At 34.6% G+C, this 18,682-nt stretch overlaps 1 protein-coding gene across 1 annotated transcript; it reads right to left on the reverse strand.

Annotated features, from left to right (window-relative positions):
- Window positions 1–1,436: 1,436 nt before the first annotated feature.
- Window positions 1,437–17,166, reverse strand: LOC123867419 (myrosinase 1-like). Its single transcript, XM_045909415.1, has 10 exons — window positions 17,013–17,166; window positions 15,808–15,941; window positions 12,733–12,901; window positions 11,861–12,131; window positions 10,880–11,015; window positions 9,568–9,665; window positions 8,688–8,819; window positions 7,882–8,055; window positions 3,725–3,969; window positions 1,437–1,686 (listed from the first exon to the last, which is right to left on the reverse strand). Exons 1-10 carry the CDS (start codon window positions 17,060–17,062, stop codon window positions 1,533–1,535), a joined length of 1,563 nt encoding a protein of 520 aa, XP_045765371.1. The 5' UTR covers window positions 17,063–17,166; the 3' UTR covers window positions 1,437–1,532.
- Window positions 17,167–18,682: the final 1,516 nt, after the last annotated feature.

Genomic DNA, 18,682 nt, shown 5'->3' on the forward strand with positions numbered 1-18,682 from the left:
AGGTACGGAACCCGTAAAAAGGGCGACAGTAACCGCACAGGCGCACAGAATGTCACGAGCTTTCCTGTGTTTGATTTGTACTCTGACAAACACTGAGATAGCAATCTACATATAGGTATGCTAATCCACACAACTTATTTTATTTATTTATTTAAACATCTTTATTGCATACTATGACAAAGAATAAATTTAATATTTAATATTTTGAAGGATAAATTTAATATTTTAAAAGCGAAAGTGTCTATTACCTTGTGACAACCTATCCTTTTAACTAATTTTGACAAATGTTACAGAAATGGCTTTTCTTTACGGAGTGAATGCCTCAAATCGACGCGGATGAAGTTGCTTTCTTTACATTTATTTATAGGTACCATATTCCATAAATATGCATATTGCGTACTGACTAATATGACCCAATATGGTAGCTTAAGGTTACGCATTACAACAATTACCTATTTATTTAGGCCCACAGAATGTTAAATTAATTCATACCTAGTTTCTGTGCAGAGCTTTATTATCGTATACATACTTAATATTATATACCTCTCCACCCAGTTCTTCTTAAGAGTTTATCTTATATATCTGTATCTACTTGAAATTTAGACGAGTATAATAATTATACCTGCAGATCTTACTAGGTGCCTGGTACATACTTAGGTGCAGTTTCAAGAGGTTAATTGAGTGGTAAGTCTAACTCAGCTGGGCAGCGTTCGGAATACTTCGAGGTGTTTTACTGTCTGAAATTCCTCAGTGCTTGAAGAACAAAGTCTTCGAGCAGTGATGTCGCCAGTGATGATATAATATAGATTCGAGACATGGTCGCTAACGTTCCTGTGGAAAAAAACAGCGTTGGGGAACACCCGCTGTGGTTGAGTGACTGACCTTGATCTTTCATAAAGTGTAGGATATACTCGCCCACAAATTCTTACACACACACACAGGTAGGTAGGTATATGTGCACGTAAATGTATAATCACTTTTCTCCCACTTGCTCGGAAATTGCCCGTGTCGGGAATCGAACCCGCGACCTCTTGCTTATAAAACCACAGCGCTCAACGCTACGCTAGGGAGAGGTCGCCATAAGAGAGAGACAGACACACTTTCGCATTGATAAATTAATCTGGATTATTTTAACTGAAATAAATAGGTGAATACTATTGACAAAGGACTATTTCCTAGATCCTTGAGTAAAGCGAATTACAGCTAAATGTAAAGGGTTAAATGTCTGTGATGTCCTTTCAACCCGCTTGGTTGCTGGAAATTCATATTATGTAAGAGCGTGTTACGTATTTGTATTAGAATTTAGTATTTACTTACTAAATTCTATTTATTAGATACCTAGTTACCCTACTTACCTATGTAAGGAACCTAATTCCTTACATAGGTAAAGTCACGCGCATGAGTAGGTACTTAGGTATTAAAATAAAACATTTTTCTTAACAACAGGAAACTTTAACATCAACTATTTACAAATAAGTATAAATATTTTTATCTATTAAGTTAACAGCTTAACCTATTATTTTAACTCAATGTTATAAATTCTTAAATTTATATGAAGGCATTTTTATGTAGTTGAAATTAATGCGTCGGGTCCGCACAATCTCTTTGTAGTTGAGAGCTGATAGTTTTGGTGTCCTCTTTCTTTCTGGATTTGTGAAATCCACGTGGAAAAGACCAAACTTTACTCTGAAAAAAAAAAACAACAATTTAAAAAGGTCAACATCGCGCTTGCTCTAAAGACTATGGGTACCATATGGGGTCAAACATGATAGAGATAGATACTAACGGAGAGGAAAGCTTAGAGCATCGGCGCAATGTCTGTTGGTATTCAACAGGATATGCTTCGGAAAGTGTGCCAAGAAACTATTTCATCGAGTTTCCCCTCGCCACTTTACAATTAGACCGCAAAGCATCGTAAAGGTCTGCAACCCTACAGGCTACGTAGTTTATACTCCACGGACTCGTAATTCGAATTCGAAATCCTACTCTAAACTTTTCTGCGTTTTGTTTCTATTCAAAATTTGAATCTGTAACAGGATCTAAATTCTGGATTCTGAATAATTTTGAATATAATCATTATATTCAAATTCATTAATATTGATCATTTCGATGTTGAGATTGGACTACTTAACTGACTTTTCGAAGAAACATTTGAAACAAAATATCAAAAACTAGCCCCCAACTTAGTTCGTGTGAATTTGGATTTTTGAAAATCCTGTGGGAGCTCTTTGACAATATGGGACAAATCTATATCCATCCGTCCAGGATGCATGCTAGTTCTGAATCAAAGTCAGACAAAATCGGTTAAACAGATAGACCATGAAAAGCTAGGAGACAGACAGACACATTTTCGCATACATTTAACAAAAAAATCCTTTGTATAAATACTTATTTATCGTTTTGTAATCAACTTGTTAGTGTCCTAGTAAATTTCCAGTGCATATTATGTTTTTTTAATATTAGCATAATGTTGTTGTGGAATTGTCAATACGCGTGTAAGTCTAGGTAGTCTAGGTTTTTTTTTAATACCAGGAAGTAAAAATACTGTGCTTATTATATTGAATGTGTCTTTGTATGAAAATATAATTAAGTTTTAAATCTAATATGATTAAAGGTTGTGCAATACTTTTGTAGTTCCTACTGAGTAATTTTATGAGTTAAGATTCTCTTACAATAAACATTACCTATTTTGTTTGAATATTCAGAATGAATAAATACGATACGCCATGCACGGGATGAGAGGCGATTGTCTATATAATATTATGTCACAGATCACAGACTATAGATAAGTGATGAAAATCGGTGAAAAAAAAGTGATTTTGATTTTAGTTTTCATTAGCATGTCTTTTTCACCAGGTATACGTTTGCGCACTAATGTTAGATATTATATCCACTCTTGTACAGTATATTCAAGTTATCCGGGAATACATGTCTATAAGAGGATGCAAGTATGGTGATATTGTAACACGACAAGTTCAGGAACTTTATCTTGAATTAGATGTTAAGTTATTCATCCGAGCCTAGATCGTGAATCACGGTTTAATCTTTATTATATTTTAATAGTCGTATCTGTAAATTAGTTGAATATTAACTTCCGTGGTGTAAAAACTGGACGTCTACCTTGGTCCAAATTCGATGCGTTTGCGAGGGCCATTAGGTACTCGTAGGTAGGTACAACTTTTTTATTACGAGTAGGCTAAATCTGATGGGATATCAAGGTTTAGTGGAAAAATCGGTCAAGTGTGAGTAGAATTACCATACGAAGGGTTTGTAGGGTATCATCATACATAAAACATTTTTTTTTAATTTACATGGCGGTCATTTGGATTTTTTTTTCGTTTTTGTTGTTATTATAGCGGCAATAGAAATACACATTCTGTCAAAATTTCAACTCTCTACCTATTACGGTTCACGAGTTACAGCCCGTTGACAGACCGATAAACGGACTGACGGACGGACAGACGGACAGCGGAGTCTTAGTAATAGGGTTCCGTTGGCATCCTTCGGGTACGGAACCCTAAAAAAGAAACTCACATACAACCCTGACGAAAATACACTCCTTTTTGTGGGCAGTCTTGTAAAAAGCTTTTAATAACATATTTTTTTAGCTTAAGAATTTCTTGTTTTGATTTCATGTACATACTTAGATTATAATGGGGATTAACATGTACTTAGGTATAAAAGTTCCTAAAGAAATAAACAAAACAAAAAAAAAACAACTTACCGGTATCCATCAGACCATTCGAAATCATCCATAAGTGTCCATGCAAAATATCCTTCAACTCTGCACCCATCCTCGTGCATAGCTAGCAATAGTTGATAGAGATACTTATTGTAATAGGACACCCGTGCGTAATCATTGAGACCGCCAAAGTCAGAGGATCCGTTTTCCGTTATTATAATAGGAACCCTGGTTCCATAATTTTTAGTAATCCAATTGACAATTTTTCGTAAACCCGGTGGGTGTACCTGTAAAAAAATTGTACATATACTTTTAATTCATACCAATATTATCTAAATATATCAAAGGAAAAGCTGACTGACTGACTGACTGACTCACTGACTGAACTGTCAACGCACAGCTCAAACGACTGGACGAATCGGGCCGTTTAGGATGCAGATAGCTATTAGGTATTACGTAGACATCCGCTAAGAAAGGATTTTTGAAAATTCAACCCCTAAGGGGTTAAAATATGTGATTGAAACTTTTTAATCCACGCGGACGAAGTCGCGGGCATAAAGTAGAAAATATAATATTATTATGAAAAATTTGCTCATCCGCACTAGTTCGAAAAATTGTAAATTCAGCCAAGCCATACTTGGCCAACGCGGTGGACTATGTCTAAACCCTTCTCATTTTGAGAGGAGATCTGTGCTCAGTAGTGAGCCGGCGATGGATTGATGATAATGATGATTAATATTACAAATGCACGTCTGTAAACTTTTCACAGTCCATTGTTTAATTGATTTTGACATTTGGTATAGAGATAATTTGCATCCCGAAATGAACAATCTCGATTGGCAAAACCGTGCCGATCCCGTGTAGAAACCAAACCTGGTTAGCTCGCTTCCATCTTGGATTGCATCATCACTTACCACCAGATGAGATTGCAGTCAAGAGATAACTAAAGGGCTAGGACTGAAAAAAATGGCAAAAAAACTAGCTTGCACCTTAGAAACGGACATGCGATACTTTTTGTCTCAGGAAAACAAAAATCTTCCAGCAAGACGTGGGCTTTTCAAAAAAAAATCCTAGTTACTTCATAAGTGAAGGTATCTTATCGCACAATATTTATAGTGCTCCAGAACATTAAATTATTTACGCAGATAAAGTAACAGCCTGTTATATCTCAGAATTTCCCCTGAGAACTTTAGTACAGATTTTCTTCACAGATTAAGGCGTAATACCTACTCGCAATAATTCTTTTAGATTATTTTTTTACATGCAAAAATTTCATTTTAATTTATTGACATCAACATAAGAGGTTTTTTTTATAAAATAAACTAACATCAAAATTAAAACTAGAAACAAATAAATATAATTAAATTAAATTAAAAACTAAATTAATTTAGATTGGTATATATATAATAATATTTATGGTCAAGTACCTAATAATAGGTAGGTAAGTAGCTACCTTTAAAAAGAAAACAACGCGTTAACTAAATAAATTAATCACGTCTTCAAGTCAAAGTCAAGAAATTAGCATTTCCTACCTAGTACCTACCTATTTCCCTCATAATTGTAAAACTTACAAAATGGAACAGCAGAATTAAAATACATTAGTAATAGTATTGTACCAGTGTAAATTAAAAATTTATAACACCCCCGACAAGTGAAGGTTACAGTAACTGCAAAAGAGCTTAAATTGGATTATAGCTAAGAACACTCTCGATCAAGCCACCTTTCAAACAAAAAAAAAAAACTAAATTAAAATCGGTTCATTAGTTTAGGCGCTACGGTGCCACAGACAGATACACAGATACACAGACACACAGATACACAGATACACAGATACACACGTCAAACTTATAACACCCCTCTTTTTGGGTCGGGGGTTAAAAATAAATAAGTATGAGTAACAATGTATATTATAAAGTTGAAGAGCAGTACCACAGTTTTTCGTAAAACTGTGGCAGTGCTATGACATTGGAAATGTTACTAGCACTGTATTATGCAATACAGCTTAGGTATACATCAGAAACAAAAGCTTATAATCATTAGCTTACAATATTTTTGCCCTTGATTATTGCGGACATAAAATATACATAAACCTAACTAAGACTTGATTGATACAGAATTATTTTATTAGACAAACTATTAAATCACAAACATCTCGCTAAACAAGTTCGCTGTCAATGTCATTTCAAGTGCTAGGCAGTTGCCCGACCACCGACGATTAGCGAGAAACGAGTTGAGCTAAAAACTAGAAACGAGTTTGCGAGCAACGAGAGGCGAGTGTGATAAGACAGCGAGTGATCGCCCGCAAACTGCACGCGTGTTTTGACCACCAAGAGATTGTCGCTGAGCGAGTTTTTATTTGATAGCTCTTGCCGCTATGAAACTAGTGAAGGCAAAGGCAGTGTCCACAGTCAGCGCCCAACTAATTAATAATATGTTTATCTATTTTATTGGCACGTAATCATACATCCATCAATAGTACGTTTCTTGAGCGAGAAAAATAATCGCTTCCTAGCCGGCAGTGGGACTAATGCCTAAAGCGGTGAATCATTTGCAGACATGTTCTGGGTTTATTAAAAAAACACACACAGAGAATGTTGTCACGGAGGCACTATTGAGATCATTTCTAAGGAAACGGAAATAATTTTTTAATTTTTACACGGATAACTCGCAAAACAAGTTTTTAATTGAAAAGCGAATATTTTGTTTATATAAACATCACCAAAATAAAATCATTTAACAAGTTAAATTCAAGTTTACGTTGAAAACAAAATCGTAAATGCGTAGTAGGTTTAAACTGTATGATTATGGTTTTTTATTTACTTTTAATGGCTTGTGAAGGCCGTGGTTTGTAACGGAACTCCAATGAATATTTTTTTAAACCGAGGTAATATAAAAGATGAACCCACTACTTCGTCCACGTGGATTTAGTTCTTTTTACCCGACCGCGGCAAAGCCAAAAGGAGGGGTTATGAATTTAGCAGTCTGTCTATGTATTATGTACGAGTATGTATGTATTCAGATTCTGTGTGTTCCACCGTAGTACCTAAACTACTGGGCCGATTTTGATGAATGAGGTGTCAATAGATTTGTTATAAAGGTCCGATTGACATAGGCTATATTTTATGGAGGTCTCCAAAAATTTTTTTTGCTATTGTATCGATTGTATCGAATAGGATGTCAAATGAAAGAGTGAAAAATTCTGAGCTCATAAATATAAATGTACATTAAAATATACCAAGCGACAGAAAAACAATTTTACTCCAATATTTCAGTGCTTTTTAAGACGATCGCAGTGGGGTTTTAGTTTTCAACTTTATTAAATCACACGCGAACTCTTTGATAAAACAGAGCACTTTGACCTTTCCCGGGATAAAAGCTTTCTATGTACTTCGTCAAAATACGCACCGTTGACAGGTAACACTGAACCCAGATAGATACTCATACCTACACTTTTGCATTTTTTATAATATTCGTCGCTCTAAATCTTGCATTTTATCTTTCAATCACTATATCGATTGTTGATGGAACTCGGTGCACGTATATCTAAGGATAGCTAACTTTACTCGTAACACCATACCAATTATTATTGGCAAACACACACAAACACACACGCAGCACGCACGCACGTATAAAAGGGGTAATTTTTTTATGTTGAAGTATAAAGTGGAATTTTTTCTTCATAATACTATAAGAAATCACGTCATGCATTGCCAGATACTGTGGCAACACCCTGCCAGAAACCCTAAACGTTTAAAAGTTTCAGGGTGTCTGACAGGGGGTTGCCACGATACTTAGGGTGAGATCTATAAACCGCACTCAGACTTTGCTTAGACTTAAGCCAGAGTTAAAACGAGACAGATGTATATCTCTCACATAAATCTGTCTCGTTTTAACTCAATCTTAAGTCTGAGCAAAGTCAAAGTGCGCTTTATAAATCTCACCCTTAGAGTCTGGTAATGAAATGACACGATTTCTAATACTATTCCGAAGAAAATATAAAAAAGTTACACTTTATACTTTGATCTAATTTTTTTACACATTTATTACCTGTTATCTCCCAAAGCCACCATGATCCAAACTTCATAGTCACTGATCGATCCTCAATGTGTCGGGGACGATCACTTTCAGCTTTTATAAAATAACGAAGGTATGGCACGCGCTGGCTCTTATGTTTCTATAAAAAATAATGATAGACTTACTGCTAGCCATTCTACTCCAGGAATTGGCCATTTAGGATCTTGTTCTGACTTAGCTCCTACGTCGTGGTCAAGTGAGGGTACCAGCCAGCCAGGTTCCATTTCAGATGGAGATACCCAAACGCTAGTATAATGGTTGATGCCAAAAAAGTCTGAAGTTCCCCGTACCATTTCAACCTGTAAAAATGATTTACTTATAGTTAGGTAGTAAGTGGGTAGGTATATCCTACCTATGGATTCGAGACACGGTCACTAACTATGGGCTTCATAAGAAAGCTCAGAGTCATTCAACGGGCAATAGAGATTGCTTGAAGTTTCTCCACGTTATCAAATCAGGAATGAGGAGATCCGTAGGAGAACCAGAGTAACCAATATAGCTCAACTGGTCCTGAGCTTAATTTTTGACCGAAGCTTGCGAAACTGAGGCAATAAGCAGGGCACATAGTTCTGAAACCGACTGACGTTGGGGTCCCAAAGTGCTCGAATGGAGAAACCTCGCACCAGAAAGCACATCGTTTGTAGACCTCCCACTAGGTGGACAACCGACAGACGACATTAAACGAGTCGTGGGGAGCCGCTGAATTCAGGCGGCGGGCGTGACGTGTGAAAGTCCCAACAAGAGAGTCCAGCAGTGTACGTCTACCTATTGACGATGATGATGACGATGATGAGTTGGCACTTACATCGAAATTCTTAACACGGAAAGAGAAATTTCTCAGATCTCTTTTAACTGTTGCCGAATCCTTTGTAAGGTGAAACCGTTCTACTGGACGAATGCCTTATTTTAAGGTTATGAGTAACAAAATTACCTCTTCAGGAGTAAACACTGGCAGACGAGATCTTGGGTATCCTTGGATTCGACTCATGTTATCAATCCTTTCTCGCACAAGCAAGGGATAGTCTCCCTCTTTGGAATAAACTGGATGAGCGTACAGTCCCAACTACAAAGTAAATGGCGTGAATAATATGCGCATGTAAATAACCCAAAAAACTGGTCAAGTGCGAGTCGGTCTCGCTTATGAAGGGCTCCGTACCATCGTACAAGATTTAGCACTATGTACTTTTTAATTTTTTAGTTTAGATCGCGGCCATTTTGAAATTAGCCATCTTGGTTCTTTATTATTTGTTGTTATAGCGGTAACAGACAAATGTTATAATAAATAAATAGTGAATCATACAATAAACACTACAAACTCGATGAAATTTTCAACTCTATACATGTTATTATTGCGGTTCATAAGATACAGCTCGCTGGCGGACAGACGGACAAACAGCCGAAGCTTAGCTGTTATAACTAAGCTTCGACTGTTCCTATTGGCTTGGATCCTATTGGATACCGTTGGCACCCTTTGGGTACGGAACCCTAAAAATGATAAATTTGTTATTGTTTTGGGTACTTAAAGGATGTTTGAATTTTTTTTATTAAAAATTCTCTTGATTTTTTTTATAGTTCAACAATATTAAGGAAATGGTTATGATAAATATTTCAGGTTAAAACATTTTAATTTGGTGCTTATTTCCTGTGTTTCTCAGAATTGTGGCACGGAAGTTGATCTGTAGGTACCAGTAGACAAACTTACAAGAATTTTGTCATGCGTCAACTTTCTACTGAGAATGCATGATTGCCCAAGGTTGGACAGTGCAGTGGACTCAAACTATTGATTTATTTGTATCTTGGTTTATACATACGTGCATCTGAATGTATCTTTCAGCGGCTTCCACATCTTCTTTATTGTTACTATCCTTTGGTTCTGGATAGAACACATCGAGAGTTAATCCAATTTTACCTGTAAAAATATAACATAAGTTTACAATATAGCTGAGGGCTGAGATTTAAAACAGCTGACTTTCTAATACACTATTTCACTAATATCCTCGTGTAAGGGCTCTCTCCGTCACTCGCTTCATACAATCGTAGTTCCAATTTCATTTGAATACTAAGCAACCAAAGTCCATGAAATTTTGCAGACATATTCTAGAAACTAATATCTGTGTCTGTGGTGTTTTAGATTTTTCTAAAAATATGTAGTTTTAAAATTACAGGGGCTCAAAGATTTGATGTAAATTTTTAAGACCGCGTAACTTTGAAATTGAATATTTTAACAGAAATCTGGGAAACCACAAACATAGATATTAGTTTCTAGAATATGTCTGCAAAATTTCATGGACTTTGGTTGCTTAATATTCAAATGAAATTGAAACTACGTTTGTATGAAGCGAGTGACAGAGAGACCCCTCTGAAGAGGCATTTTCAAGTGTCCATTCATTGGTGGCTATTAGTTAATCACTAACTCAATTTATGAAACTTCGTTGAATGGAGTCATTGATGTATGGAGTGCGCTTCGCAGTCTAAATAGATTGCTCTATACTCTCGTCTTTCCTACTCTGTTTTTTGTAGACCTATTCTGGTAAATCCCACTGGCAGTATTACCAGCTATAACGTTGATATACGAGTATTCTCATACTGGCAAGCGATATCCACCTACTCACTATGTATTATAGGTGGTTTAATAAAATTCAGTTAATACGTGACAATTATCATCTTAATTGAACAATCATCTTATAACCTTGACGTGTTTATAAGATAAAATCTATTCACGGGTGAGTAGCTATGTAAAATACAGCCAAGTGTACTTAGCGTTCCACTTAGTTAGAGTCATGACTCACTTGTCCTAAAAATGACATAGATACAGTCAGCTCTTTACAAAAAAGTTAGCTCTAATGCTAGATAATTTAATAATAATAAAATGTAATAAATTAATGTTCATGAGCCTTTGCAAAGTATTTAAGGACTTTGCAACGCAAGTATTGTGAAAGAGCCCCTTGAGACTTTATTATTTTATTTTTACTGTAATTTTAAGAAAAAGCCTAAAAGAAATAAAAAGCGAAAATGCTGCGCGGTGTGTCTGGAACTGCATAGTTGGAAGTCACATAATTCGCGTGCGTACGGATATTCAGTTTCCAAATACAGTTGAAAAGAAAAAAATAGTAGCAGTCAAACCTTTTTGCTTTGGTCGAAATTCCTTGTCATATAAATGGTAAGCTCGCGCATGTGCCAAGAGCATGTAATGCGAGCATAAATACACTCCAACGCCGTGCGATTGCATAGCGGGGACAAAGTTTTTGAGATCATAACCCTGCAAAACAATACTTCATTTATAACCTCTGCTTAAGAATACCTAGATGATTTAGTTCCCCTGGTTCTTAAATTCCTGTGGGAACTTTTTGCTTTTCGGGGATAGAAATTTACTTCTGTTCGTCTCCTAGCAATATCTGCCCGTCGAATCGACTTTAACAAAAGATAAGTATACCTTACCACCATGAAACCACCATGACGGGCCATGCAAAGGATCAAGGATAAATAGCGTGATTCTCGTATTGGAGCATTAGCGGTCTACTAGAACTTGAACTAGCAATGACTTGATGACACTAAACCCAATATTAAGTGGCTTATAGCGAGGGAAAGCTAGAATTAGGTACTATTTTAGTGGTACTATATAATAAGTAGTAGTAGAAATATGTACCTAGTATTATTACTAAATTGCATCAGTTGATACAGTCAGAGAAGTGTGCTTCTCAAATATGTATTTTATTTTCTGTTCTATTAAAAATTTACTAAAAACTATGTGTTTTATTAAAAACTATGTGTTCAACAGTAGGTACTTTAATATGTAAGTCGATAAGAATGTAGTTATAAGTATTCCCTTTTGACGCAAACGAGCGGCTTGATCGGATATTCCCAAGAGCCCCATTAGCAATTATACCCACGCTGCACAAATTATATTTTAGCGATTCAAGAAATTAACAATGTAACTTGATCGCTGTAAGTTTGTACGTAAAGTAAAATTTTATAATAAAAATTTGTTAATAACCGATTCCTTTTGGAATCAATTACTTTTTATATACGGCGGCGACATGGCGGCAAGGGCCATGTTATAGTGAAGGATCTGTAGGTACGGTAAAAATTTAAAAGTTGACTCACGTTATAGCAATGTACATGAAGCTCGTTCATCGTCGTCCATGTTTTAACGATATCTCCGAATAAGCTAAACACTACTCTTGCATAATCCTCAAAATAATCCACCATTTTTGGGTTTGTCCACCCACCTAAGTCCATAAGCGCTGTAGGCATGTCCCAGTGGAAAAGTGTGACTACGGGGGTTATATTGGCTTTTATTAATTCTAGCATGAGCTTACGGTAATATCGGACACCTGCTTTATTTATGTAGTGGTCAGTTCCGTTTGGAAGGATCCTATTATAACAAAAAAAATAGATAAATAGGTATATATAATTACAATTATATCATTTTTATAGGCATGTAATTTGTAATTTTATTTGTATAGGTACATCAATATTTAAAACAAAATAAATCTAAATTACAACTAAGAAGTTAAATTAAATCTAAAACCTCATCGAGACCACCGCAGCGAGCCATTGCACCCAAGATGCTGGGTTCAAAACGCGTAAGGATGAAGACTGCGATGGGACCACCATATTTGCGCCTTTTGGGGTGGAGACCTTGGGGCCTTATGGCTTGGGGACTCAAGCTCTTTTTGAGGAAATTTCGAAAAGGGTTATTGAATCTAACGGGAACCCAAAAGTTTTCATTGACAAAGAATTAGTTCGCCATCCAAAGGGACAATGCTGCCAGCATTTTGAGGTACCTACAATGCCTCGCAGAGGTGGTCTCGATGAGGTTTTAGAGTAAATTCAATTTAAGTAGTTTTATTAATTTTTTTCATTTCAATTAGATTAAACTTTATTATCATTTTGTTTCTTAAATATCGTACATATACGCGGTACGATAAGAGCAAGTATTCATTGTTATCGGTCAAAAACAGTATTTTAATTACCTTGGCCATGACAGCGACATTCTGTAATAGTTGACTCCGAGAGATTGAATCATAATTATGTCTTGTTTATATTTGTGGTAAGAATCAGTAGCTACGTCACCGTTTGTATGATCCAGTGTGAAATTTGGATGCTTGTGTAGGTAGGTGTCCCACATACTTTCGCCTTTGCCTGAAACAAACGAGCAATATTATGATCAACCCATCGTCGACCCTCTACTCAGCACGGGTCTCCTCTCAAAATGAGAAGGGTTTTAGGCCACAGTAGGTACACCACGCTGGCCCAGTGCGAATTGGCAGACTTTACAATGATCGCACACCTTTGAGAATATGGCAGACATTACAGTGATCGCACACCTTTGAGAATATTATGGACAACTCTCAGGCATGCAGGTTTCCTTACGATATTTTTCTTCTCCGTAAAGCAAGTAATATTTTAGAGGAGCGTGCCCGGGATCGAACCCTCGACCTATCGAATAGAAGGCCGACATCTTAACCACTAAACTATCCATCAACGCTTTTTGACTATCAATATGCGTAAAGGTACCTATATAAATTAATTAAAGACCCATTTATGGCTTCGTTTTCCATTTATATTTAATACCTATCCCTGAGTACTTTATCTTACATAATTTATACAATTACAAGTTAATAAATTGTTTTTACCAAAAAATAAAACAAGTTTCTTTGTGGAAGTATTTAGGTAAGTACCTTACCATATAAACGTATAAATTCTTGAACTGATAAAACTTAAACTTAGTGTGAATAGTTACGTCCAAACGACCTTAAAACTAAGTCAACGATGCTAAGAATCTTAATACGCAAAGTTCAAGCCATATATAGTTCTAATCTTTGGACTTTAGTTTAAAACTTACCATAACTAGGAACTAATTTAATGGATGTTTTAATTGCTAGTTATACGAAAATTTAACGACTGGACGGTTGTAAAAATTATTTATTTTAAATAGTAATCTATAATATTATTATAAATACGCAAGTCTGTCTGTCTTTCTACCTGTCTGTTACCTGCATTTTCATTGCCCATCAGTTTAACCGATTTGACTTTGATGCATTCCAGAGGCCGACATAGATACTTTGAATCCCAGGAAGTCAAAGTGTTTCCGCGGGAATATTAAAGTTGCAACTGTTTATCCAATTATGATGTGTGTTAGATTCAATCCAGGAGATGAAACAGCTAGGTACATTTTATCGCGGAAAATCAGAGAGTTCTCACGAGATTTTTAAAAACCTAAATCCACGCGGATAAAGTCGCGGGCATTATCTAGTAACCTAATAAAACAGTTTTAATCGCCTGAAAGTAATATTTCTATGTAAAAATTACCTATCATAAATATCTCATTAGGTTTGTAAAACGTTACATTATCTTTATTGTTCAAAGGCAAAGCTTTTGTGTACCTTAAAAGAAAATGCTTATAGAAATATTTATTACACAAGAAGGGAATAAACACATTCTACGTCAGCGTAAAAAAGAAATAGATGTTATCGTTTAGGCTTACTTTGTTTTTGCAATACATAAATCTTTTCCCAGGATAAGGGATTATTTTGGAATTTTAGAAAATACAAACGACAAATAATTTAGGAGAACTGTATTTTCTTTTCTATATAAAAATGTCAATGTTAAAAAGACGCGAATGAACTCACTGATGAACCGTGTGCCAAACGCCACAAACCGGAAAAGAACAGAACTAACTGATGTTATTATGAAAGTGTCCAGGTCAAAATGGAGATGAACAAGATACCTCTGTAGGACCACAGATGACCAATATACCCGTTTGCTACATGAATAGGGACCACATACCGACAGGAGAAACATTAGAATACAACCATCCCGTTGGTCCGACGGCATTAAACTTGCGGATAAAACTTGGAATTAGCTCGTTGAAGATGGAAGCACGTAGGAAGTTACACCTTGCTACTCTACTGTTTGGGGTACTTAAGCACGGAATCCCAGAATACCTGCGTAATAAACTAATGTGGTTTGGTGATAAGTCAGCACGCATTACACGTAATTCCTATCTCCTACTGTCTACACCAAAGCATAAAACAGCGGCATTTAAGGGAAGTTTTAAATTTGCGGCCACTAAGTGCTGGAACGATTTACCACCACCGTTAAAATTGCCTATGTCCCTTGGAATTTTTAAAACTAAACTGAAAACATATCTTCTTTTGCAACAAAAAATTACAAATTAAAATTAATTATTATATTAAATATTTACTATTTGGATCAATCAGCACAGTATCGTTACAGCACTTAAGCCGCACTTTATAATTTATTAGATTATAATCTTAGATTGCATTCATTATTTTTCTTGCTTGTCTTTGTACCTTAATTTTTATATCGTTAGTCTTTTTGCTTTGTTTTTTTTTTTTATTATATTATAATTATTTTATATTTAAATTAGGTAACTTGTAGTCCGTGACCTCACTCTTTAAGGCTCCCACTGAAAACCAGCGCTGCAGCTTGCTGCAGCATTATGCTGAGTGGGAGACCTATATTTGGTCACATGGGACATTTTAATTTTAGTATATGTTAACTTATAAGTATAATATTATTATGTAGATATTCATTCAATTAGTTTTAAGATATATTGTATTGTAATGTGATCAAATAAAAAAAGTTTTCTTTCTTTTTCTTTCTTTCGTTGATCAGCGGAAAGAATGGCGTGCACGTGAGGAGGCCTATGTCCAATAAGTAATGGATAAAGAAGGACTAACAAAGAAATAAAAAGTCACCACAAGCAATACCATGTGCCAAGCGAATTAAGTTTTTAACTTTCAATATGACGTCGCGTAGAATTAATTACCAAACAGTAGGTATGGGGTTAGTTTTAAACAACATATCAAACGAGTCGCACAGGGAGCTACTGGATTCTGGTGGAAGTCCCTACAAGACACCTATGTCCAGTAGTGAAGGTAAATCGGTTAATAATAATAACGATGATGGGCTTAGTAAGAAAAAACTGCCACACTCTTCCAGGATAGTCTGATTCCAACTTGATATCCACTTAACACCAAGTCAAAGGCATACTTGTTAAAAAATTAAATAATAGAACTCACCATCTTCATTCCAACCCCCCTCAATTTGAAATGCAGCCGTTGCGACTCCGAAAATGAAATTGTCCGGAAACGAATAGTTGCTCAGCCCATTTTTACTCACTAACGTGCTCACTCCTGTTGTAGTAAACAGCAGGCTACAACAAAATAAATCCTGGTTATTGTATTGAAAAATATACAGCAATAAGAAAACTAACTAACACGCACTACTTGGATGGATTAAAAAAATAGATAGAAGTCTTTATTGCACACAAAAACTTGTAAAGGAACACAACACAAAAGGAATAAAATAGAAAAAACAATTGTCTCCAAAGGCGGCTTTATTGCTTAGAGCAATCTCTACCAGGCAACCTTTTAACCTTTATAAAAATAAATAAACGAACAAAACATTTGCAGCACCAGAGGAACCACCAATGCGTTTTTGGTTTTTTAGGAATTTTTTGATCCGCGCCGTTTGAAAAACTTTCACGCAAAATCTCAAGTTTCTAGCAAGGTCGTTCGATTTCTGTATATTTTTTTGATTAAATACAACATTAGTGTTAATAGATGGGGTCGTAAATCCAAAAGCTCTAATTTGTATGATGATATCAGAGTTTACAAGTTTTTTATTTAAGTACCTCAATTATTAGGCATCAGAGGTGTTGTTATCAGTTCTATCATGTTTAATAATAAATACCTACCGATATCAATAATAATTTATTAATATTATGTAAGCACTATGTAATTTTTAGATGTTTTCCACATTTGCGACTTATTCAATTATTTTTCCTTTAACATTTTAGGTAATAGGTAAATAATACCTTACTTAGAATAAATTCTAATGTACTCAAATCCTTCAATAGTGATGATTGATTGATAAAGGGTGCCAAATCATACAGAAAAACTTTAGGTCTAAACTCTTTGGAATACAGTTTATAAAAACTTCAATTAAGTAATAACAATTGCAAGCGATTAACCGCACGCGCATCGCTGTAACTCCATTCGAAGATGTCACGTTAAAATAATAAAGATAATCCATCACTTTAGCTATCACTAACAAAATATTTAAACTACAAACAATCTGGGAAATTACAGAAACAATAGTATATTTATGGAATACTGAACACATTTTAATCACATGGATATTATATTTATTTTTATTGTTTGAATAATATAACGGTAAGCAAACAGTTTGATAAAATTTTGCGCAAAAATAAACAATTTTTAACCTGAAGCACGCTAGAATAGCGATATGGGCGACTCTACTCAGGCTCTGCATTTTGCTAACTAAAATGTGATCTGATGTTGTTAATAATACAACTTAATAATTGCAACCTTTACCGCGGAACAACCTTCCACTTAGGGTTTCCCATTGTGATATATCGGACATATTCTATACTTCCTAATCAGGATTTGATTTATATGTGATATAATGTTTCCTTCCTATAGGAAATGCAATTATCTAGATATTTTAATACCCCATTAATGCCTATAGCCCTTTTTAACAAATTATTATTAGCTAAGAGCCTTAATTTTTTAATTCTCATTTATAGTTAGGGATTAAATTCCAAATCCATACTTATCTAATTACACACCAATTAAAATATAAAATAAATAAATATATCACCAATGTCACATACAAAACACACACTGAGATACTTTTTTTTTTAAAAGCTATGAATAAATAAATAAAATAACGATTTATTAGGATTTTTTTAAAGGACAGCAAAACTTTTAAGTGAAATCATGTTAATAACTAACCAGTCCCAATAGTGGTTTTTTATTGACAAACGATAAAAATTTATTACACTTTACTTTCCATAAAAAAATCTTTAAATTTTTTAGAACACAAATGTAATATATTCCTTACATCATAATATCTTTGATCTATAAACTTATAATAAAATTATAATACATAATCTTATAATAAAACTTATAATAAAATTATAAATTAGTAAAAAAATATCATAAAATCTGTTCATTAGTTTAGGAGCTACGATGATACACAGACAGATACAGATACACACGTCAAACTTATAACACCCCTCTTTTTTGGGTCGGGAGTTAAAAACGATTTTTATCGGACAACCACGTTGCAGAGGATTTGAAGACTAGTGAGAAAGGATTTTTAAGGTGTACATAAGTTATCAAGGGAATAGAAAACTACTTAAATACTTAACCTAAATAATAATAGTAATATAAAAATATACACATATTCACTTAACTTAATTAAATACATATAATTAAAAGGCAAAGGAGTAAAATAAAATAAAAGACAGACAGAATAACAAGGTGACAAGACGCAAGTGACGCCAAGATAAAAATTAATTGTATATATTATTTAGTTTAGTTAATTGTATATATTGTTTAGTGTAGGCAGGTAGGTACTTAATGGTTAATTCCATGTACTTTCACGATTTTATCTCTATTGAAATTCATTACTTTAATCTTAGTATAATGCAGCGGTAATCCTACTCTTATTAACAAATAAGTAAATAAATATGATTGCATGTTATCATAATTACAGTACACGTATGCTTTTATGAGCAAAAAAAAAACGAGCCAACCTTCTCGTGACATGAGGTGATCAAGTAATTCATAAGTGACTAAGTAAGTATATATTTTTTGTATCTTTAAATGTTTGTAACATATGTGTCTATGTTAGAACTTGGATATAAAGCTACGGCCACACCTGCGTGTCACGAAATGGAATATTATTTTGAAAAAATCTGAAGATGTTTCCCTATTTTCATACACTACATATACACTAGATATAAATCTACAAAATTTATTTTTATATTATTTGATCCCGGAAAATGTTACGAGTTCATACAAGACTTAAAAATCGTAGGCATAATGTAGTAGTAAAAATAATGTAAGAAATCGGGTAGCTAAAAAT

The sequence above is a fragment of the Maniola jurtina genome, chromosome 8 (assembly GCF_905333055.1).
Source record: "Maniola jurtina chromosome 8, ilManJurt1.1, whole genome shotgun sequence".
NCBI classification, from domain to species: domain Eukaryota; kingdom Metazoa; phylum Arthropoda; class Insecta; order Lepidoptera; family Nymphalidae; genus Maniola; species Maniola jurtina.

Excerpts from the sequence above, each read along its gene's own strand:
- LOC123867419 (XM_045909415.1), bottom strand. The coding sequence starts at position 17,062 with ATGCAGAGCCTGAGTAGAGTCGCCCATATCGCTATTCTAGCGTGCTTC. Across the intron at positions 15,942-17,012 it reads GCTATTCTAGCGTGCTTCAG|CCTGCTGTTTACTACAACAG; the intron begins GTTAAAAATTGT and ends ATTTTGTTGTAG. Across the intron at positions 12,132-12,732 it reads ATGTCGCTGTCATGGCCAAG|GATCCTTCCAAACGGAACTG; the intron begins GTAATTAAAATA and ends TTGTTATAATAG.